The sequence below is a fragment of the Petaurus breviceps genome, unplaced genomic scaffold (genome assembly GCF_028583685.1).
Source record: "Petaurus breviceps papuanus isolate PSGF00001 unplaced genomic scaffold, PetGlider_PUasm1.0 90845, whole genome shotgun sequence".
NCBI lineage: Eukaryota > Metazoa > Chordata > Mammalia > Diprotodontia > Petauridae > Petaurus > Petaurus breviceps.
Genome location: NW_027187359.1, coordinates 2,158,491 through 2,182,930, shown reverse-complemented (window position 1 = coordinate 2,182,930; position 24,440 = coordinate 2,158,491). Strand labels below are relative to the sequence as shown.

General features: G+C 38.7%; 1 protein-coding gene across 3 annotated transcripts in view; it reads right to left on the bottom strand.

Annotated features, from left to right (window-relative positions):
• The window catches only part of OGDH (oxoglutarate dehydrogenase), a 105,493-nt gene that overhangs the window by 52,797 nt on the left and 28,256 nt on the right, over window positions 1-24,440 (bottom strand). For all 3 annotated transcript variants that reach the window (XM_069071879.1, XM_069071880.1, XM_069071878.1), the window contains exon 3: window positions 1,879-2,067. In XM_069071879.1, coding sequence (XP_068927980.1) covers window positions 1,879-2,067 — 189 coding nt within the window. The remainder of the gene's footprint in view (window positions 1-1,878; window positions 2,068-24,440) is intronic.

Below are 24,440 nucleotides of genomic sequence, written 5' to 3'. Positions count from 1 at the left end.
GAGGTGGAACCCCCTGCTTCCTGGCTTTAATTGCAAATTTGGACAGTTCTAACTGATGTGAAGCTTCTTCTTATACTAAATCTGAGTCGGACTCTTTTAAACTTCTACCTATTGCTCCCGACTGTGCCCTGTGGGGTCAAGCAGAAAAAATGTCATTTTCCACATGGCAGTAAATTAAAGATGTAGTTTCCTACACCTACACCTTGCACAGCCAAACTCCCCTATTAATAAGTTGGATTAGGAAGGACTCCCTTAACCTTTTTTGTGGCATGGACCCTCAGGCAATTTAGTGAACTTTATGGACAGACCCATTCTCAGAAGTATTTTTCAAGGAATAAAATAAGACACGAGATTACAAAGGAAACCAGTCATACTGAAATATTTATCAAAATATTTTATAAACCAAGTTCATGGACTTCAGGTTAAGAAGCTCTAATCTTGGGGCAGCTAGGTGGTGCAGTGACTAAAGCACTGGCCCTGGAGTCAGAAGGACCTGAGTTCAAATGTGGCCTCACACACTTAACACAAATGCTAGCTGTGTGACCTTGGGCAAGTCACTTAACCCCAATTGCCCTCCCCCCAAAAAGCAAAAAAAAAACCCCAAGTTTTTTATTTAAAGAAATAAAAAAAAAAAGAAGCTCTAATCTAGAAGAACACTGAGGAGAAAGGGTCAACAGTGTGATAGATTTAGAGCTGGGAGGGACCTTACCAGTTGCTGAGCCCAAGAGCAGTGAAGTCATTCACCCAAGGTCACACAGGTAATAAGTAGCCTTGTGAGGCTCAGTGAGTCTAAATTCAATGCTCTTTCCATTTTAACAGTCTTTGATTTAAATGTGATGGCTTTAGATCTGAGCTGTGGAATTTTACTTTAAGTAGGCCAAAAGGATATCCTAAGCAAAACCTGTTAGGTATGTGATAGACTAGACTGAAGGAAAGAAAGGCACACTCCCAAAATAAAATCCACACACTGGGACATATATACAGATGTAATCAAATACTGTCCCCTTGCACCTCTGCCACCCAACCTAGTTCCACCCTCTCTCTGCCCCTCCTACATGTTGCTCTGTGCCCCATTTCTGTTTTCTCTAACCCTTTTACTCCACCCTAGTTTGACATGGCAGCCACCCAAATGTGACCAAAGTGGGCAAGGACTGGTTCACGTTCCCCAGTGTCTTAGCGACCTGGCCTTGGCAACAGAAGATGGCTGACAGGTGGTGACAGTCTTTGTATCAACATGTCACAATCAGGTCACTCTATCCTTTCTCTTCCTTTTTTTTTGGGGGGGGGCTTTTTGGAGGAGGGAGGGCAGGGCAATTGGGGTTAAGTGACTTTCCCAAGGTTACACAGCTATTAAGTGTAAAGTGTCTGAGGCCAGATTTGAACTCAGGTCCTCCTGACTCCAGGGCTGGTGCTCTATTCTCTCCTCTTTTCTTTAATGTAAAACCATGTTTTAAGTTAATGTTGGGTTCATTCTTTCACACAATTTTATCATTGCCAACTTGTGAAAGACAGAGGACTGAAAAGGGGGCTATTTGTTTATCAGATGACAGAGTCAACAAAGTCTGTTTCCTGGGCCTGTACCTATTCTCTAAGGTTCTATGACAAGCAATGTTAAAAATCAATGTTAAACTAGAATATAGAGATTATATTAGGGGAAGAAATATATGAACCAGTGGATCTATTACCCAACCCCCATCCACCACCCACCCCAACCAACCCCACTACCAATCAGCCACCACCACCACCCACTGCCATCAAAAAAAGAAAAAAAAAAAGAATATTCATAACCACATGCACTATTTTGAAAGCAGAGAATGATCAGTTTAACAATCCTCCTTTTCTGCCTACAATCCGTTGGAGAATCCTAAAGCCACTTACCTGATATGCCCTGATGAGAGACTGAACTGCAAGATGGTCTTCCACAAGTTTATCTACATTCGGCTGGGCGTGAACCAGGGACTGGGCTTGGGTCAGTGCTGACAGGGCACCACTCAAGGGAGGGGGGCTTTGGTAGGCAGTGCCAGGTGGGGCTCCAGCATTGGCATTTCGAAAGAATATGTCCCATGACTAAAGACAAGAAGACAAAGAAAGATTGGCTCAAAATCTGTACCTGGTAGAAGTCCACATGTAGATTTACTTAGATAGAGATGGTCATCACAGGTGGAGCTTCTGCGTGTGGGGGTGTTTGAGTTGATCTATTATAAGGTCACAAATTTGTAGCTGAAAGCTATCTTCAAGGATACCGAGTTCAATCTCTCCCAACCTCTCTTATTTTACAGATGAGAAAAACAAGACCCTGGGAGGCTGACTACTGCCCTTGACTCCAAATTCAGCATTTTCTATGGTTATAATGTGCCACTTTTCCTGGTTCTTCTCCTAGACTGCTCATAACTGTTTTGTTACTCTCAATGCCTCTGCTTCTGATCCTTCTCTCTCCTCAGTCTATGGTTTAGATAAGTAGCAGTATGGTCTAATAGCACAGTGGACTTGGAATTAGTAAAACTTGGGGGAATTAGTAAAACTCGAGCCCTTCCTCAAAAGAGATAATATATATGTAGCACTTGGCAAACCTTAAACAACTCTATGTAAATGACAGCTCCTATGATAATAATTTTTATACACAGTTGAGGCAGCTAGATAGTGCAGTGGAGAAAGTTCTGGGTCTGGAGTCAGGAAGACCTGAATACAAACTGAGCCTCAAAGTCTTGGACATTTACTAGCTGTGTGATCTTGACCAAGTGCCCTTGCCTCAGCTTCCTCGTTGGTAAAATGAGGATAATAATAACAACCTATTTTCAAAGGTTGTAAGGATTAAATAACTGTAAGGTGCTTAGCACAGTGCCCAGCACCAGGTAAGCACTATGTGAAATGTTAGCTATTATTATCACTATTATAATATGGTGTGTATGGTCCAGGACACTTCTTTGGGAGTTACAGTTCATTACCTAGTGTTTTAATCTCAAACTGAATTAGCTGTCAGGTGGTGCAGTAGAAGAAAACTAGGCCTGGAATCAGGAGGCCTAAATTAAGATCTACCTAATACTACTTCTATGACCTTGAGCAAGTCACTTCCCCTCTCTCTGCCTCAATTTCCTCATCTGTAAAACAGAGATAACAGTACCACCTACATCGTAGAGGATGGATAGGTTGTGAGGCTAGAATTGTGAGGGTGGAATTTTATACACATATAGATGCATATATAGATATGTATGTGTAAATAAGTCTGGCACATACAAACACATTGAAATGCTTGTTCCCTTCCCATGCCCCTCCCAATAGTTGTGTGACCCTGGGCACCTCTCTAGCTCTCAATTTCTTCATCTGTAAAATAAGATGGGGGTTTGGTCTCAAGGAGCTATAATGTCCCTTCCAGATCTAAATTTATGATACTATATGTGACTGTCCCCAGAGTTCAATCCTTGGCTCTCTGCTTATAATGTCTTTTCTTTTCCCTAAATGCCCAGTGTAATTCTGGGCAGAATAGAGCTCAACAAATGTTCTTTAAATGCAACAGAGGCTCATGAACTTAAAAAAATTTTCTGAAGTATTTTTTTTGAATGACAAAATCCCAGAGTTAAAGGGGCCTCAGAATCTAGTCTGATCTTTACCCAAGGTTTGAAACCCATCTATAACTAACTACTTTGACAAATATCATTAGAAGTACTAGAATCTATTTAAAGTTACTGTGGACATTATAAAGTATTTGGGAGTCTACCTGCTAAAACAAACCCAGGAACTATATGAATACAATTACAAAACACTTTTCACACAAATAAAGTCAGATCTAAATAACTGGAAGAACATCAGTTGCTTGTGATTAGGCAGAACTAATATAATAAAAATGACAATTTTACCTAAATTAATTTACCTATTTAGTGCCATACCAAACTACCAAAAAATTATTTTACAGAGCTAGAAAAAATAGTAACAAAATTCATCTGGAAGAACAAAAGGGAGTTAATGAAAAGAAATGCTAGGGAAGGTGGTCTAGCCATATCAGATTTTAAACTGTATTATAGAACAGCAGTCATCAAAATTACTAGGTACTGGCTGAAGAATAGAGTGGGAGATCAGTGGAATAGAACAGGTACTCAAGACACAGTAGACAGTGACTTAGTAATCTACTGTTTGATAAACCCAAAGACTCCAGCTTCTGGGATAAGAACTCACTATCTGACAAAAACTGCTGGGAAAACTGTAAAATAGTATGGCAGAAACTGAACATAGATCAACATCTTACACTGTATACCAAAATAAAGTCTAAATGGGTTCATGCTTTAGGTATAAAGATATACCTGATACTGTAAGCAATCTGGGAGAACAAGGAATAGTTTACCTGTCAGACTTATGGAGAAGGGAAGAATTTATGACTAAACAAGACATAAAGAGCATTACAAAATGCAAAATGGATAATTTTGATTACACTAAATTGAAAGGTTTTTGTAAAAACAAAGCCAATGTAACCTAGATTAGGAGGGATGCAGAAAATTGGGAAAGAATTTTTATAACCAGTGTCTCAGATAAAGGCCTCTTTCTAAAATATACAGAGAACTGAGTCAAATTTACAAGAATATAAGTCATTTTCCAATTGATAAATGGTCAAAGGATATGAACGGGCAGTTTTCAGAGGAAGAAATTAAAGATATCTATAATCATATGAAAAAATGCTCTAAATCATTATTGATTAGAGAAATGCAAATCAAAACTACTCTAACTGGTCAGATTGGCTAACATGACAAAACAGGAAAATGATAAATGCTGGAGAAGATGTGGGAAAATTGGAACACTAATGCATCGTTGGTGGAGTTGCGAACTGATCCAACCATTCTGGAGAGCAATTTGGAACTATGCCCAAAGGTCTATAAAAATGTGCATATCCTTTGACCCAGCAATACTACTTCTAGGGTTGTATGCTAAGGAGATCATACAAGTGGGAGGAGGACCAGTATGTACAAAAATATCTATAGCAGCTCTTTTTGTGGTGGCAAAGAATTGGAAATCAAGGGGATGCCCATCAATTGGGGAATGGCTGAACAAGTTGTGGTATATGAATGCAATGGAATACTCTTGTGCTATAAAAAATGAGGAGCAGATGGACTTCATAATAACCTTGGAGAGACTTATATAAACTGATGCTAAGTGAGGACAGCAGAGCCAGGAGAACATTGTACACAATTACAGACACATTGTATCTGTGATTACTAACTTTAATAGACCAGGCTCCTCTCAGCAATGCAAGGTTATAAGACAACTCCAAAGGACTCATGATGGAAAAGGCTACCCATATCCAGAGAAAGAATTACGGAGTCTTCCAAAAAAAAAAAAAGAATTACAGAGTCTGAATGCAGATTGAAGCAAACTACTTGCTCTCTTTCTTTTTCATTTTGTTTTGTTTCTACTTCCTTGTTATTCATTCCATTGGTTATAATTCTTCTTTATAACTCGACTAATGTTTAATGTGAAGGTATATATAGAACCTATATCGGATTGCCTCCATGGGGAAGAAAGGGGGGAGAAAATTTGGAACTCAAAAACTTGTGGAACTTAATGTTGTAAATGAACAGTAAATACATTTTTAAAAAAATAAAAAAAAGAAGTACTAGAATCATTTCCCCAGGAATTTACAAAATTCAAGCAGGTCTAGAAAAATTTTTGAAGACTACTGAGTTCTAAGTTTTTCTTACCTAGTAGTTATTTGTCAATTCCTAGGTATTCTCTATGGTCTGCTAACTCATGACTCACAAATGGCGACCCAAGTCTTTAGGAGAGTGGTGAAGCAGGCTACCAATAAACAATTCCTATTATGTCATGATTTTACAATTGAATGTTGTTACAATAACTGAACAGTCAATCATAGAATCACAGAATTATAACTTGAAGGTCATATGGTCCAACTCCTTCATTTAATAGATGAGGAAACTGAAATCCAGAGAGGTTAAATGATTACAGAGTGTTACTCAGGACACTGGCAGGAGCTGAGATTTAAATTCAAGGTTCTTTGGCTCCAAAGGATGTATCAGAAAAATGATTTTCATCTAGAAGAAGAGTAAATTACCAAGAATGAGATGAAAGAGACGAGAAAAGCCTATAGGAGTCCAATGTTTATATGAATATGAAGAGAACCAACATTTCAAAACTATGGGAAACATTGAGTCACAGATAGCAGAGGTAAGACGTGGGCTCTTAAACTTAATTTATGCTAATCTTTAATTACATTAATTACAGTCCCAAAGGAGGAATTTGATATTTGAAACTAGGAGACATATCTAAGAAATGAAAAAGTCGTGCCGTCCCCAAAGAAAGAACTTTTGAAAATACTTTATAAAAAAAATGATTTCTTTTACATTATTTTGATTTCCAAATATATCCCTCTATCTTCCCCTATCCAAGGAGCCATCCTTTGTAAAAGAAAATAAAAACAGGGAAAAAAAGTTCAATGAAACTAACTAACGTAATGTTCGACTTTTGAGTTATCTCTTGATTTTGGCTCAATAATTTATTCTCTATTCAGTTTTTTGGCCATCTCCCACCTTGAATTAAAATCAGAGAATTTTTTAGCTGGGGAGAGGCCTAGAGAAAAATGTATCTTTACCTCCTCCATTTTACAAATAAAAAACATACCTGGTCCAGGCCAGTGAGGACACAATTTGCCCAAGGAGCTAGCCTCTACAAGACAACAGCTTTTAGCTTGACAAGTGTTTCCCCCCCAGGGAGGAAACCTTACAAAGGACAACCTAGGAAGTTTCTCAGAATTTCCATTCTGTTACACCTCTCTGCATGTGTACAACTGTGAGATGCATTTGTCTACTGCAAACTGTACTTGTATGGGAAACAGCTAAATAGCATGTGCTGCTAAAGGAAAGACAGATGGGGCAAGGAAGCAAATACTATGAGCTACATGGGCAGATTTTAATTTAATAATAGCTAACATTTACATAGTGTTTTAAAGTCTGCAAAGCCCCTTTATGTATATTATTTCATTTGATCCTAACAATAACCTGAGAGGGAGGTGCTATTATTATATGCGTTTCACAGAGAAGTAAACTGAGGATGATGAAAATGCAGTGCTCAGTCTTAGAAAACAACAACCTTTGGAAAAGTAAATGTCTATTTTAGAAGCAGTGGCTCTACTAAATTTAAGCACTGCAGTCCAGCTTAATGGATGGAGTGCTGGACTTGGGAGTAAGGAAGACCTAAGTTCAAATACCACATGAAACACTTAGTAGCTGTGTGACAGGGAAAATTATAAACTCTCTGAGCCTCAGTTTTCTTATCTATAAATAGGGATGCCAGTAGCTATCGTACCTATTTCATCGGGCTCTTGTAGGGGTTCAAAATGAGATCATATACATAAAGTGCTTTGCAAATCTTAATGCACTATACAAAATCCAAATAAAAAATGTTTATCCATATGGCTGCCAAGAGATATAACTCCCACCACTCTTTGCAAAAAAAAAAAAAGTGAAAAGGTCTGGATTTTTAATTCTTCATGCCACACAGTATTTCATAAGGAAGCTACATGAGCACCTCCAACTTTAGCCCAGTAAAACCAGACTTCCAAAGGGTTAAGATAAGCTGGCTGATCACTTGCCACAACACTGTGAAACAGGCAAAGGCTTCATCCAATGTTCTGTTTATCCATGGGTTTCCTCTAAGTCTTCCTATTAGTGCAATGAGACTACTGACCTAAATCCTTTAAGAACCTATGGTCTCATCGGCATAGGGAGCCCCTTCCCCTGGCAAAGTTCCCAACATTTCTATGTCTTTGTAAACAGTCTTCATAAGCATAGGTGCTGAAAACTTCCTGAGGCTATGCTCAGCCTGAAGTAGCTGAGCTAGTTTGCAGATGACAGTGTCTACCATCATGGTCATACCAGAAGCTTTGGGAGCCTGGAAGACTGCTTGAGTTTCTGTCGGGCTGGCACAGCTCCTGAGAACCCACCTACAAGCCACAGGAAGCATCAGGTTCATTATCTTAGTGAAGGAATGAGACCAGTATTAGCAGGAAATAGCAACAGTATTCTCTCATGTTTATAGAATTGCAAAAATTAATTATCTACTATATTTTCTGTAAAAAGTTATGACCATGACTGCCGGAGAAATCCTGATTTTTAAGTATTAGTTAATACTCTAAATTTACTCTATTAGCCCAAAATGTTGGACCTGAATGAACATTTTCTTGGCTTTACAGACTTTTTAAGCAAAGGAGGCTTACTTCATTCTTTTACCATACTTCTTTTCCTGAAATTCAGTTTACAAAGTTAATGTCAGTGAAACAAAACCAACTTTCCCATAACTGCTACAATTTTTGTCTGGCCCTGAGACTTCACTGGTGCCTAGAAAGGTTAGCGAAACTTCCCCTATCAACAGAGATGAGTCCCTTCTCAGTGACTGAGCTGCTCAGGCCACAGAGAATTTAAACAGCTTGCCTAACACAGGCAGCAGGTAGGTCAGAGGTGGAACCTGAATCTTCCTGACTCTGAGGCCAGCTCTCTCCATATAAAATTAGATATTCCGATGCATTAATTACATGATTACAAATATATTCTAACATCAGAATCACTGTGTTTACTTGAATAATTCTCTCCTCCACTCAATCCACTTTTATTCTAAAATGTTACAGTGGAGTTTATAAAAACTGATGCTGAGTGAGAAGGGTAGAACTAGGAGAAATTTGTACACAATTACAGACGCAACATATATTTGATTACCAACTTTGATAGACTAAAACTTTTCTCAGCAATGCAGGGTTATAAGTCAACCCCAAAAGACTCATAATGGAGAGAGATGCCTACATCCAGAGAAAGAACTAGAAAGAACTAAGTCTGAATCCAGATTGAAGCAAACTACCTCATCTTTTTCTTTTCCTTGTTTGGTTTTGTTTTGTTTTTCCCATTGTTCATTCCATCTGATACAATCCTTCTTTATAACCTGACTAATGTCTAATGTCAAAGTATTTGCAGATCCTATACTTGATTGTATGCCGTCATTGGGGGGGGAAAGGGAGGGAGAGAAAATTTGAAACTCAAGGAATTGTGGAACTGAATCTTGTAAACTAAAAGTAAACAAATTAATAAAGACCAAAAAAATTTAAAAAAAAAACAACAATAAATGTTACAGTGGAAAGAGCACTAAATTTAGAGTCCGAAGGTCTGCCTTCAAAAATCCTGCCTCTGTCATTTACTAATCTATGTGATCTCCAGCAAATCACCTACTTCTGTCATCCTCTAGTTTTCTTATCTATAAAATGAGAGGCTGGACTAGATAGTCTCTAACACATACATCTCTAAATCTATGATTCTATGCTTTCTCAGCAATCTTCACTACCCTTTGGTACAGTTCACTCCTTATTGGTCAGCCACTTATCCAGTATTCTATGGTAAAAATGAGTTGTGAATTCTAGAAGGGATAGAAAAAATGCAGAATATAGCCAAATTCTCTACAAATACAAAATTCTTAGCTATTATGGGAACACTGGAGTAATGACAATAATAATTAAAATTTACATAATCATTTAAAGTCTAAAAATATATTTAAAGTCTATAAAGCTTTACATACATTATGCTATTACAGTGGTTTTCAAAACACTTTCATTCTGCAGACAGACATCAGGAGTTTTTAGGATAGAAGCAAATGTTCTCTACACAGTGAGATGAAAGCTTCCATAACAGTCTGGCTGCTCATTCAATCCTTTCCAAGGCAAGAGGAATGACTGCCAAGTGAGAAAAACAGTAATAGTAAACAGGAACTCTCACCATTAGCCTCCTGCTTCCCAAATTTTTGTTAATTTCCAAATCCAACCTCCAGTGTCAACAGAAACATGTCGTTCATTGCCTGAATATTCTTTTGGAGGAAGTTTTTGGTTTTTTTTTTAAAGCAGGGAGAGAGGGAATGTATATGCAATAAGGCTATCGGAATGGGGTCAGGCTTATATACCTTAATGCATAAAGTATCTAGGGCAGGATGGCAAAACCATGACCCACAAGCAACACTTAGTAACTTAGGAAGCTATGTGCAAAAAAGGCAGTGTTATACAATGGTGAGAGTGCTTACTCTGGAGACAGAGTAAGAATTGGGTTCAAATTTCACCTCTGATACTACTGGTTTTGTGATCACAGTAAAGTCACCCTCTCTGAGCCTCAATTTCATCATCCATATAATAGACAATAGTACCAACAGTACCTAACTAAGGCACAGAGGCTAGACTGGGATGAGATATGTAAAGAGCCTTACAAACTTTAAGGCACTATATCTAAAAATATTTTTATGGTGAATATTTCTACAGTCAGAGGAACCAAAACTAAATCTGGGTAACAGAGGAGTTGTCTTCCCTAAGGTGAGAGGCATCTGGGCTGGTTTTGTCCATTTGCTACCCAAGTCTACTTTTGCACCTCAGATGTTCTCATAGTCTGTATATACACCTTTTTTTTGCTTTTTGGAGGGCAGGGCAATCGGGGTTAAGTGACTTGCCCAAGGTCACACGGCTAATAAGTGTAAAGTGTCTGAGGTCAGATTTGAACTCAGGTCCTCCTGATTCCAGGGCTGGTGCTCTATTCACTGTGCCACCTAACTGCCCCTTATATACGCACTTTTGAGGAATCTGCCTTGGATGGTCTGTCAGGGAGGGCAAAGAAAAAACCCCTTAAATGAGTCTGAGTACTGAGGTTGGAGGAAAAATGAGTATTCTTCAAGCTATTTCTTGTATCTCCCTCCACCCCTGTAAATCTCAGGACTACACCTCCAGGTTGCTGTCAAGTCCGCCAGTGGGGACATAAAAGCCTTAAGTCACGCTGGCCACCAGGATGCTAACATAACCTAGCAGTTGAGTGAAGAGTTGGACAGTGAAGAGAAGGGAGTGAATTTCAGGCATGGAGTAGTCCCTGAAAAGGCAGAAAGAGGCAACAGACAGAACACCATGCATGAGAAGTAACAAATTCATTTCAGTCAGACTATAGATGAACAGACTACAGAAGGGGAATAATAAAGGTAAGAGGAGACATGCTTCACATTACAGAAAGAAATGGCCAACCATTCCTATAACTATGAGCACCTCACTAAGTTCTTTTCTTATAATTTCAGGCAGCACAGCTTTAGTGGCAAGAATGATGACTTGGAGGCAGAGGACCTGGTTTAAAATGTCACCTTTGCTAACAGCCTCTAGGTGATCTTGGGCAAGTCATTTAAACCATTAGGAATCTCCATTTCTTCATCTGTAAAATACCATTGGTGGTAGACTACTTAACTTCTAAGGTCCCTTTCCAGACACAAATCTATGTTCCCACTTTTTCCCAATCTCTCAAAAAATATCTGGCAGATATCTACTTGATTAACCAAACATTTTTTATCCAAATAACATGACCTTTCTTCCTTGTCTTTGTCTCTGAAGAACAAATATCCAGAATCATATTGGCTCACCGGCTAGTTGGCATCACTATTAGTCAAGAAAAAGACCTCTGTTCCATACTAAACTAGGGACCTTTCCTTCCTCTTGCCAAATTCTTGGCATTCTCCCCACCCCAGCCCCATTCCTAAACACTATGAATTTGCTTTTCTGTGCATGGACTATTTCTCTCCAGTAACATGGAAGTTTCCTAAAGGCAGACTACTGTGCTTTTGCCCTCCTAGCATTACTCACAAAGCAGGAGCTTAACAAACACTAATGAATTAAACTCCCTTGCCTTGATCCAAGACAGTTGTTTGAGGGCAGACATGCACAGAAAGAGTTCACTTTAAGCTAAAGCTTTAACTCACACTGGAAGAATTTATCATGTCTGAAGTGGTATCTACTGGGTCAGCTTTGGGACTTCCTCAGCATTTAAGAAACAGTCACCAGCACAAGGGTCTTGTGCTAACACAGTCCAACTGTTGCTAGCAGTTCTAAGAATTATTTTCTGTCAAAGTTCATTTCAGAGGCTATCTCCTCGTTGAAGCCTTCCTTGATTCCCTGTCCTACCCCACTCTCATCCCCTAACTGTTAGTGCTTTCTAACCTAAATTTACTTTAGGCTGTATCTTCCTCAGGAAGGTTTCTTGAGAGGAAGGACTGCCATTTCCATCTCCCATATCTTAGCACCTTGAGTATAACAGATACTTATATCTGATTAAGTACATCAAAAAGAGGACCTGCTCCTTTAGTATCTATAAATCAAATAGAGAACTGTTAACAGCAAATTTAGTATACTTTTCCCTACCCTGTCTTACCCTTACCATAGGGTGAGAACCCAGTTGTGCATTTTAGAAGGCACTGATAGCTATCACTTTCCTTCTCATAAGGAAAGGAACTCCTCATCAATATTATTTGTTAATAGACTGTGCCTTTGAGCTTTTAACCCTAAGCCAGAAGGCAAACTTTTCAGGTCTCATTTTCCTTTTCTGTAAAATGAGGGGGTTGGCCTTCATGGCCTCTAAGGCCTTCCAGCTCTTATATCTATAACCCTATACATGACCCAGAAGGCTGATTCTAGATCAAGCTCTCTCCAAAGGGTTGGCATGAGACAGACACTCATTCTCTGGGCTTCTGTCTAGTCAGGTATATGAGGAAACTTCTGTCTCAGAGGCTGGGACAAGCACCTTATTTTTTTAAACTCCTAAGGAGGTGCTGTGAGTTTTAGAGAACAACAGATTTATATCCAACGCAGGAGCAAGCAGCCTCTTGCAGAAGAGTCCTACCTCCTCCTTAAAGGGAGACAGGCCCAATCCCTGTGATCAGGCTTCTTCTCTCTGACCTTCCTTTGTACTCTGGATGGAACCCCAGGTGCTTTTCAATTGGCTGAGCACAAATGTAATGACGAAAGTTTTGCTCCTGCAGGAGGCTGTCAGAAAAACTGGTTTATACCAGTATCTTCAGGCTGCTGGGAACCTCCTAGAAGGGAAAGGCATATATCCTGGAAATACAGCTTTACAGCACTATAGCTTCACCAAGGACAGATGCTACCTTTTCCTTTAAATCTGCTCCCCCCCAATTCCCTTTTCCTTATTTAGCACCCCCTTCCCAACTCCCTTTTCCTTACTCAGTTTATGTAGCTCAAGAGAACCTAAATAAAACCAAAATGAAAAAACAAAAAGAAAACAAGAAATCTGGCTTTTATGTTTTATTCTCTGAGCACCACGGCTCATTTCATTTTGAATTTCTTTGGACCTCACTGATTTGATTTTATCTCAGTAGCACTGCAGGTAAATACCAATGGCACAGGAAGCTAAATTTTCATCCTGATTTGGAATTACATTCTGAAGGTTAGAAACTGAAGGTCCTATGATCACAGAGCAGGAGACTCTGGGGCAAGGCTTAAATCTTTTTGTGTCATGGACATCTTTTGGCAATCTACTAAAGCCCAGGGGCCCCTTCTCAAAAAGTTTTTAAATGCATAAAATAAAACGCAAAGAAAACCAATTATATGGAAATACAATTATCAAAACATCTTAAAAAACATTCCTGATTCCAAGTTAAAAACCCCTGCCTATGGGTGGCAAAGTGAATAGAGCACTGGTCCAGGAGTCACGAAGACCTGAGTTCAAATCCAGCCTCAAACACTTAACACTTACTAGTTGTGACCTTGGGCAAGTCACTTAACCCCAATTGCCCTGCTTCCCCCCTCCAAAAATTAAAAATAGCAACATCAAAGGCTCCCCCCCCCAAAAAAACCCTGCCTTAGAAATTGTCCAGCCTCAACCCTTTGTTTTACATTTGAAGAAACTGAGGATCATAGGAGTGAGACAAGATACAAATAATATTATCTCTAAAGCATATTTACTTGCTGCATGATCCTAGGGCAAGAACAGGATCATAGAATTGGGGCTTGAAGAAACCTTGGAGAGCTACAATTCACCTGCCTTATTTTACAAATGAGAAAACTTCAAGTGAAAATATTTGTCCAAGGTGACATAAATAGCAAGAAATTGGGATTAAACCCAAGACTCCAAAACCAGCATATTTTAGTCAAAAATCTTGGGTTAACATCTCAGCTCTGGTACTTACTAGTTGCATTACCAGGAGCAAGTCACAACTTTTCCCTTGTACTCAATATTCTCATCTCTAAAAAATATAAATAAAACAATATCTATCTTTTATCTACCTAACCAGGCTGCTGTGAGAAAAGCATCATACAAACTATACAATGCTACAAAACCATGAGTCCTTAAGATCAGCCCAATAAAATCCCACGTCTGGCTAATCTAGCCCATCACTCCTCATTTATTCCTCTATCAAGGTTACTGAAATTCCACACTGAGGTTCTGAAATGATCCTGTAGTCAACAGTTTCTTATAAACAAGGAGATGCCCCTTTTGGGTAGGGTCAAATGTCACAGTTAGGTTTCTCAACAGTTCACATTAGTTAAATTCTTCCCATTGTCAGCCTCATGAATGTGATGCCAAAGCCAGAACTTATTTTCACTTGTTTTCACAAGCTATTTCAAAACTCAAGTAAAACTGAGGCTTTTAAATATAAACAGTTTCATGGGATAATTTCCAAAACTTTACGTAAGCTGACTTTTTCCAGTTTTCCAAACTGGCTTTCAGTTAAGAAGTTCATCAAATGGACTATATACCAGTATATTTATTAGTTCCCCGTGCAATTTAAAAGGGACTCAGAATATACTTCAGGCTCTGGGGCCCAAAGAGTTGATAAAGATCACAAAAAACAGGGAATAGAGCTGACTGGCCCCAGTCTTCTTCCATAGAAGAGTGACTGATTCACTTATTTGCCCAATTAGTCACTGGATGAAACAGCATGGTTTAGTCATATCAGTTGTGAAGTTCAAGGACACCCACATATTTTGCCCCTACCTCGTACATTAACAGTTGAAAAGAGTTCAAAGGGGACTATACATCCCTTCTAGATAATCAGGTTATAAATTCACAACAGACAATAAATAACAGGTCTATCTTTTGGTGAAAGATGGTAGAAAATGACCCCACAGTGGCCCAAAATATTTGTGGAGCAGAGACTGGATAATATCCCTCATCTTTATTGCAGACTATCCCTCTCGACTTACCTCAGCATTTTTTCCAAAGGCCACTTACCCCACTCCTGCCCTACATACAGGAGTGCCCTTTGCAAAGCAGCACTGGCTGACAGTAATATCCACCCCAAAGCTATCACACTAGCTTCTGCCTACAAAATCATAATTCTCTCATGATTTAAAATAGTTCCTAAAGTCTGACCAACAACTTCCTTCAACAAATCCTCCAGGATTTGGAGAAGGGCTAATTACTATTTCTCTCTGTCCTCATGAATAGCCTAGAAATTAAAATTCTCCCATCGCTGTCCTGTCTCTACCATAAATATGTATTTATGCCTCTTCATGGCCCTAAAGATATTGGTACGAGACAAGAGTAGTGCTAAGGATCTCAACTTTTCTTTCTTAGCAAGACTGACTAGTTCAGATACTTGGCTGATTTCTCAATTGGATTATACAGCAAGATTTTTTTTCCATATGTGTTATTCAATCAATCAACAAACACTGAGTACCTATTGTGTACCAGACTAAGTGTTAGATGCTAGGATACAAAAACAAATAGAGTCAAATCAATAAATCAAAAGAACAGGAAGGAGGATATGAGATCTTACCCTTGATCAGCAAAGAATATGTCACTTACTAAGCTGCTACATAGAAAAGTTTTAATTATTGGCCCTATATGCCACAGCGCTTGTCTAACACTCTTATGCTCCCAGTAATAGGAACTAGGTCTATGCAGTTCCTAGAACAGTGCAGGGTATAAGCAAACTCCTTCTGATATATTCTTGAATATCTTACAAACTCAGATATTGATGATGACTGTTTTTAAGCCATTCCCTAGGAAACCAGGGCCAACAAATTAATGACAAACTTGAACAGCAGTTTGTGAAAAACCACAGGAATGGCTGTTTCAAGTTGCTAAGAGAATGTGGTTTCCTGAGAATCTTCAGTTCCCCCGGGGTGGCTGTTTCTATTTAATGGAGGAGAGGCAATGCAGTTCTAAAAGAGGCCTGATTCTTCCACTGCCTATGGCCAGTTTTCCTCCAAGACTAAGAAAAACACCAGGATGATAAAATGTATTAGATCTACTGGGCTGGAAAGAAGCAAGAGAGATTAGCCCCTAGCTCTAGGTAGGTTTTGTATTCACTATTCCAAAGTAAGTGACAGCCCTTCATTTTCTGACTGATTTCCTAGGGCATACTATTTAGCCATCTCCTTCCAAGTTACAACATTAATCCTTCTTCTCAAACTTTCCAGCCCCCGGCACAGTGCCTGGCACATAGTAGGCCTTTAATAAATGCCTACTGACTCAGTACAACATTCTAATAGGCAAAAGTACATTTCCTTCAAGTCCCTAAAGGAAGGACGCATCCTTTAGTGTTTAGTATTTGTTACAATGATAATTTTGTGGTGGTATAAAAAACTAATAACATGAAAAACCTGCTTTAGGTCACTAAGAAGAAATTCAACACATTTTTAAGTAAAACAAAGTTTATGGTCTTAAGAATGAAAAAAAAAATAAGGTCATCCTTAGTTATGATGGCATGGTCTAGTCCATATTTCAAAAGTCCAGCAGGAAAAGTATCTGAAAAATAAACTGAAGAGTTACTCACCTCATACTGATAAAAGTAAAACGTCAGTAAGCACACAGCAGCACATTCTAGATAAAAATAAGCTGCCCAGCTCCACCTTCTGAAAGTCTGAAAGTGCTGACTTCAGAAACAGAGATAGCAAACCTCAGGGACTTTGCTTTAGATCAAAGGTAGCTCTAATACACTACCCAGTTTTAATTAGGACTATTCCAACTGCATAAAGATTAATGGCCAACATCCAATGAATTCTTCAAACTGTCCTTTTAATACAAGCAATCCAAGTATAGTGTTCTGTGTATTCTGAGTTCCATCCTGCCTCCCACATTTGTTTTACCTAGTCTTGGAATTATGAATCTAGTTGAAAAGGAAATCAAGGAATTATTTAATCTAGCTCTCCTCCCCATGCCTCCACCCCTTTCAGGTGAGCAAGGTAGACTCTGGTTCTACTCTAGTGGTTGTCAAAGTGTGCTCTGAGGGCTCCTGGGGATCCCCTAAGACTCTTTCAGGAACTCAAAATTATTTTTAGAATAATTTTGTTGTTCAGTCATTTCAGTCATGTTCAACTCTTTGTAATCCCATTTGGGGTTTTCTTGGCAAGCATTGGAGTGGACTGCCATTTCCTTTTCCAGATAACAAAACTGAGGCAAAGTTAAGTGATTACCCAGGGCGCTCAGCTAGTAAGCCTCTGAATTCAGGTCTTCCTCAATCTAGGCCCTACACTCTATCCACTGCACCACCTAGGTGTCTTTTCATAATTTCATAGTAATACCAAGATATTTTAATTTCTGACAAGGTAAATGATAGATATAACCTATATAAACAATTGCTCTTCGGGGGGGGGGGGGAGTGTTCCCTTAATTTCTAAGAATATAAAGGAGTACTGAGACCAAAAAATTTGTTGTACACCACAGCTAAGTTTGACTTCAGTGGGAATTATAAAATTCTACACTGCTGTGGACATAGTGCTGAGCTGAAGAGTCAGGAAGACCTGAGTTCAAATCCAACCTTAGAGCCTGGATACTAGCTGTGTGACCCTGGACAAGTCACTTAATCTCTATGCTTTGGTTTTTCCATCTGTAAAACGAAGAGATTGGATTCCATGGCTTCTAAGGCCCCTTCCAGCTCTAAATCCATGATCCTATAACAATGATTGGTGTTTTTTTTTTTTAAAGCACCCTCTGAAACACTAGTTACTGGAAGAACACTAAATTTCTCAGAGGCAAGAATTATCTTATTTTTTCCTTTGTATCTCTAATGCCTAGTAGTGTGCCTTGTACTTTTTGGAGTGGTAGTGGGGAATATAAATCAAAGATCTAAAACTATGATTCACTAGTTAGCACATTAGCACAGTGCCTGGTTCCCAGGAGGTGATTAATAAATAAATGCCTGTTGAATGACTTACAGGGAACTCCTAGTATAGAAACTCTCTGAAATTTATGGTCTTTAAGAGTTGCCTGGGGAAATGAGAAGTTGATTGACTTGCCCATGGACACACAGTCTTCCAGACTCAAGGCCTGCCCTCTATTAGCTATAGTTAGACTGCCTCTCTTCTCTGCACACAGTAGGTACTTAATATTTGTTGAACTGAATTCATTCCTAACCTCTGGACCTGAGGGTCTGTGAAGTATGGTTCAAAAGCTTCAACCTCCAGATCAAACATAGAGCTGATGGAGAGGCATATTTTGGTGAAGAAGGGTCAGGTAAGAAGGGCGATCATCTTTAAGATGAACTCCTCCCAACCAAAGAAGAGCAATGCTCCCCATCAGCAGCAAAACTAAAGTTGTATTTGATCTGCCTGGGTAACCAATGCTATTCTTGCTTCCTAGGGAATAAGATTTGTGATAAAAGGTTGATATCTAGTAAAAAAAAGTCTACGTGGGGTTGGGGACTTTTTTTTTTTTAAATGAAAAGATTTTATGAACTGGTTAAAAAGTTATTGTGAAAATCACTGCCATGTTCATTTCATCTGTCCTGTTTTTAAAAAATTGTTATTGCCTATTTATATTTTCTTTTAGGGTTGCAAAACTCAACTTGGAACCACAAGACTTACTAGCTGTGTTACTATGAAAAAGTCAACCTCTCTGAGCCAGTTCCTCACCTATAAAATGGGAATGCTAATTATACTAGGTTACCTACTTCCTAAGGTTGTTATGAATAAATTGCTTTGTAAACCTGAAAGTGCTGCAATCATAGACATGTGAGTGGTTATTACTGATATCCAATCTGATGTTAAAAGTCAAGAGCCACCATTCTAGAATTAGAGAAGCATAAAATACAGCTCCTATCTCCTCCATCCTCCAAAGAGGAAAGGAAAAACAAAACACATCAAGAAATTCTTTCATGACATGTATAATTCAGAATTACTCTTTTAGGACTTCTCTTAGGTGTCCATTTCATTACCTAGTATTTCAACCCCAAATCAGCAACAAGGTTCAGTATTTTGGGGTTCTCTGCCTCAACTGTAAAATGGGGCTATTGTGAGCATCAGATGAGCTAATATCTATAAAGGGTTTGGAGGGGTGGCCAGGTGGCGCAGTGAGTAAAAGCGCTGGCTCCAGAGTTGGGAGACCTGGGATCGAATTTGGGCTCAGATACTTATCACCACATCCAGAAAAAAACTAGCCGTGTAACCTTGAGCAAGTTACTTAACCCCAATTGCTTCCAAAATAAATAAATATAAAGGGTTTGGTACAGAGTATGTTCTTAGCAAATGCTTGTTCCCTTCCTTTCCCCATACTTGTCACAGGCTCTATACTATGCTAAATTATATCAATTCCTTTCTATACATTCTATTTTCATACTCCCATATGTACTAAAGAAAACTAGTTAAATTTTTACTGCCTAAATTACAAACTTAAAAAACGACGTGGTATCCACAAAGATCCAGAGGGCTTATAGCAGAGTAATTACAGGGCTGGACTCAAGTCAGGAAGACCTATGCCTGTGTGACACACCCTTAACTGGGTGACATTTGGCCGAGGCAACTCCCTAGGGTAAAAATAAGCTGTAACTCTACACTGGTAAAGGGAGTTTCCTCATTGGGAATTCCCTATATGGATGAATTCATAGTTCTAGACCAAAAATGCCCCAAACCAAACCAAATACCAGGAAGAAAAGACAATCTTTACTCAGGACCTGATGAGTCAGTGTAGAGGGATAGGCCTTCTGATTCTCTTCCTTTCATTTGTTGTCTATTTATTTATTTATTTGTTTTTTGGAGGAGGGGAGGGCAATTGGGGTTTTAAGTGACTTGCCCAAGGTCACATGGCTAGTTTTTGTGTTAAGTGTCTGAGGCTGGATTTGAACTCAGGTCCTCCTGATTCCAGGGCCAGTGCTCTATTCACAGCGCCACCTAGCCACCCCTGTTTGTTGTCTTGTTTCTCACTATTTTAGATGTTTATGAACACTTTCACAAAAGGATGTTAAAGAAACCCTTCCACCTGTTCTTGGGATCATTCTTTCCCACTTGCTGAAGAACCTTGCTCCCATAATTATTTCTTCCCCCTCTATGGGCATCCTCAATCTCTCCTCCATGGACTTCTTTTCTTCTACTTTCAAACATGCTCAGTTCTCCCATTATGTTTAAAACAAAATAAACAAAATGTAACTTTATTTGACCCTAGAGTAACAACAGGCAACATTTATATAGTACTTTAAAGTTTATATAGCATTTTACATGATCTCACTTGATAACTGTAACAACTCTGAGAAATAGGTGCTATTATTACCCATCTCCTATAGCTGAGGAAACTGAGGTTCAGAAAGGTTAAGTGATATGTCCGTGGTTATATGGCCAGTAACTGTCAGAGGAGGGATTCAAACACAGGTGTCTTAACTATCCAGCAATCTCTCCATGGAATCACTCTCTCTACTCCTTCCCCCCACGAAATCTTTGATCAAGTGTTATATACTCACTGACTCTACTCTGCCTCTATTCCCATCTTGATAGCCTGCAATCTGGTCTCCACCTTCCCCTCTCCCCAAAAGTGTTTGACTAGTAACCAGTAACCACCTCCAAGACAAAAATAATGGTCTCTACTCAGTCATCCTCTGCATTCTCTGTATAGCATTGAGCATTTCTTGAAACCCTTATCCCTTCCTTCTCTTACACTGCAATTTTTTGGTGGTTCTCCATCATTTGTAACTACCCCCCTCTGCCTATTCTTCATTATTAACTCTTCCCAAACTGCTGGTATCCTCTAAGTTATCTCTTTTGTTCATGACCTTTTGCAGTTTTATGCAATCATCTCTGATGTCCTCTCTGTCCCTGGTGTGCCCTGGAATTCGACGCCTTTATCTCCAACTACCTGGAAGACATATCTCCTACAATGTCTTTTAACCGTAAATTTATGTCCAATTTGAAACCCCACAGTTGACCCCAATAGCCCTTATGGCAAAAAGTCCCAGTTTTTTTTTTCCCCCCTTGGAAGGGTCTCTAGGATTCCCTTCTGACGCTATATTCTCAATACTAGTTTCCTTTCATCTCACACTTAGATAACATAAACTGTTCCCTAGCTGGACTTCCTTAACACTAGACTCTTTGTAAACCTATTTCATCCTTCACATTTTTGCCTTATTAATCTCTCTTATGCTCCATCTTTGTCATGCTCAAGAGTCCCAACTCAATCTCTTTTACAATTGGCTTTTAAGCCCTCCATAATCAGTCCCAACTCTACTCCCTCCAGTCAATTTTAGTTTCCACCAACTCCCAACATGGGCATTTCAATGCACTCAGGCCTCCTCACTGTCTCCCCCCCCCAACATTTCATCATGTTTCTCCTCTATATTTTTGCTCATTCTATTCTGCTAGCTATAAATGCTTTCTTTTCAGCACTTTCTAGCCAAAATTCACATATCATTCAAGGCCTAGGACAAGTTGTACCTCAGTAAGCATTTCCCATTTCCTATAACATTTACAAGCTTGAAAATAACACATGGTTCTTTATTTCACATCTGTACATTTTTATCTCCTCCATTAGACTCTATGTTCAAGGACAACGGCCATACTTTCTTTCCAGTGTTGGTGTCTGATAAATACTTTATCATCAAAGAATTTAGCTGTCAGCAGGTCTTACTAAGTTGAAATGAGTGGTTAATACAAGGTTCAAGGAATTACATTATTATGGTCTCTTTCCTCAAAGATGATGCTACTAAAGCTACTCATTAGGCCTGACCTGTTGTTTATTTCTGTCTGTTGCTTCATCTCTCTCTCTCTCACATACACACACATGCAATTAATACCTTGCATATTTATATCAATATGCTTTTATTCATATCACAGATCATCAAATGTTAGTTCTAATTACAAAGATTCAAATTTTAGAGAATTTCAAGAAATCAAAATGATCTAGTTTTTAAAAAAAGTTTTAAATCAGTATCATATGTGAGATATATCATGTCTCCTTCTGCCTATGACATCCTAGTCACCAAGACTGGAAAACTTCAAGTCATTAAATAAAATCTCTTGGATATATTTCCTAATCATTATTTTAGTAGCCAATTTACTCCCTACACTTATTTTACTTGCATCAGACTTCTAGTTGAGTACTCTGACTCCAGTCTTTTTTTTTTCCAATCCATACTGCAGACTAATTTTTTTAGCATCATCTTCCTGATTTAATTCCCTTAATCAGAAACTTTCTGTAGTTCCCTTATTTCCTGTCAAATCAAATTTAAATGCCTCTACTTGTCTTACAAGGTTCCTCACAAAATGGCTGCATCTTTTTTTTTTAAATTTTATGTTTATTTTTAGTTTACATCATTCATTCCCACAAGATTTTGAATTACAAATTTTCTCTTTCCCCTACCTACCACCCCAAAACAGTGATCCCACTATATACCCCCTCCCCCAATCTGCTCTCTCCTATATCCTCTCTCATCCCCCCTCCGAAGTTCTGGTAGGGCAAGATGGATCTCCATATCCCAGTGCCTATATATCTTATTTCCCAGTTGCATGTAATAATAATAATATCTTTTTTTAAACATTTGATTTTAAAGCTTTGAATTCCAGATTCATTCCCTTCCTCCCTCATTGCCCACCCTTACTGGGAAGATAAGCAATTCAATATAGGTTGTACGTGTGTAGCTACGCAAAACATTTCCATAGTGGATATATTGTGAAAGACTGACTATATTTCCCTCCACCCTATCCTGCCTCCCACTTCTTATATTCTCTATTTGACCCTGTCCTTTTTCAAAAGTGTGTGCTTCTAACTACCCTACCCCCCAATCTGCCATCCCCTTCCCCCCTACTCTCCTGTAGGGCAAGATACCCTATTTAGTGTGTATGTCATTCCATTCCTAAGCCAAATTCAATGAGAGTAAGATTGACCCATTCACTTTTGCCTTCCTATTCTTGCCCTCCATTGTTACAGTTTTCCCTTGCCTCTTCTATAATTTACCCCATTCTGTCTCTGCCCATCTCCTCTCATTATATTCCTCTCTTACCTCTGAATTTCACCTTTTAAGTATCATTCCTTCCTATTCAATTGATCCTGTTCCCTCTATGTACACCTGTACACATATATACACATACATATGTATTCATATGCCCATATACCCTCCTATATAGACATATATATGGATGTACACACACACACACATATACACATTTCTATTCACTTCAATGATTCTCATACTGAGAAAAGTTTCATAAGTTACAATTATTGTTTTTCCATGTAGGAATGTAAACAGTTTAAATTTGATAAATTCCTTATGATTTTTCCCCGTTTATCTTCTCATGCTTCTTGTATCTGAATGTCAAATTTTCTATTCAACTCTGATTTTTTTTCATCAAGAATGCTTGAAAGTCCTCTATTTCATTGAATGACCACATTTTCCCCTGAAACATGATATTCAATTTTGCTGGGTAGGTGATTCTTGGTTTTAATTACAGCTCCTTTGACCTCTGGAATATCATATTCCAAGCCCTTCGATCCCTCAATGTAGAAACTGCCAGATCCTCTGTTATCCTGATTGTGTTTCCACAATATTCAAATTGTTTCTTCCTGGCTGCTTGTAATATTCTCTCTTTGATCTGGGAACTCCAGAACCTGGCTATAACATTCCTAGGAGTTTTCTTTTGGGGAATCTTTTTCCGGAGGTAATGAGTGAATTCTTTCAACCTCTATTTTGCCCTCTGGTTCTAAAACTTCAGGGCAATTTTCCTTGAGAATTTCTTGAAGAATGATTTCTAGATTCTTTTTTTGATCATGGCTTTCAGGTAGTCCAATAATTTTTAAATTATCTCTCCTGTATCTATTTTCCAGGTCAGTGGTTTTTCCAATGAGATATTTTACATTGCCTTCTATTTTTCATTTGTTTAGATCTGTTTAATAGTATCTTGATTTGTCATAAAGTCATTAGCTTCCATTTGCTCCAATCTAATTCTGAAGGAATGATTCTCTTCAGTGAGCTTTTGAGATTCTTTTTCCATCTGGCAAATTCAGCTTTTTAAGGCACTCTTCTCCTCATTGGCTTTTTGGGCCTCTTTTGCCATTTGAGTTAGTCTATTTTTTAAGGTGTTATTTTCTTCAGTCATGTTTTTGACTTTCTTTTCATGATTCTTGTATCATTCTCATTTCTCTTCCCAATTTTTCCTCCTCTTCTCTTATTTGGTTTTCAAAATCCTTCCTAAGCTCCTCTATGGCCTGTAACCAATTCATATTTTTCTTGGAAGCTTTTGGTGTAGGAGTTCTGACTTCATTGTCTTCCTGACGTTCCATGATTTCATCCTTTTTGTCCCCAAAAAAGGAATCCAAAGTTGTATTGCTGTGCTTGCTTTGCTTGCTCATGTTGCCACCCAATTACTTGACTTTTGAGCTTTTTGCCACAGTAGAACTCTGCTTTCAGAGAGGAGAGCTTTGTCCCAAATTGCTGGGGTTTTTACAACT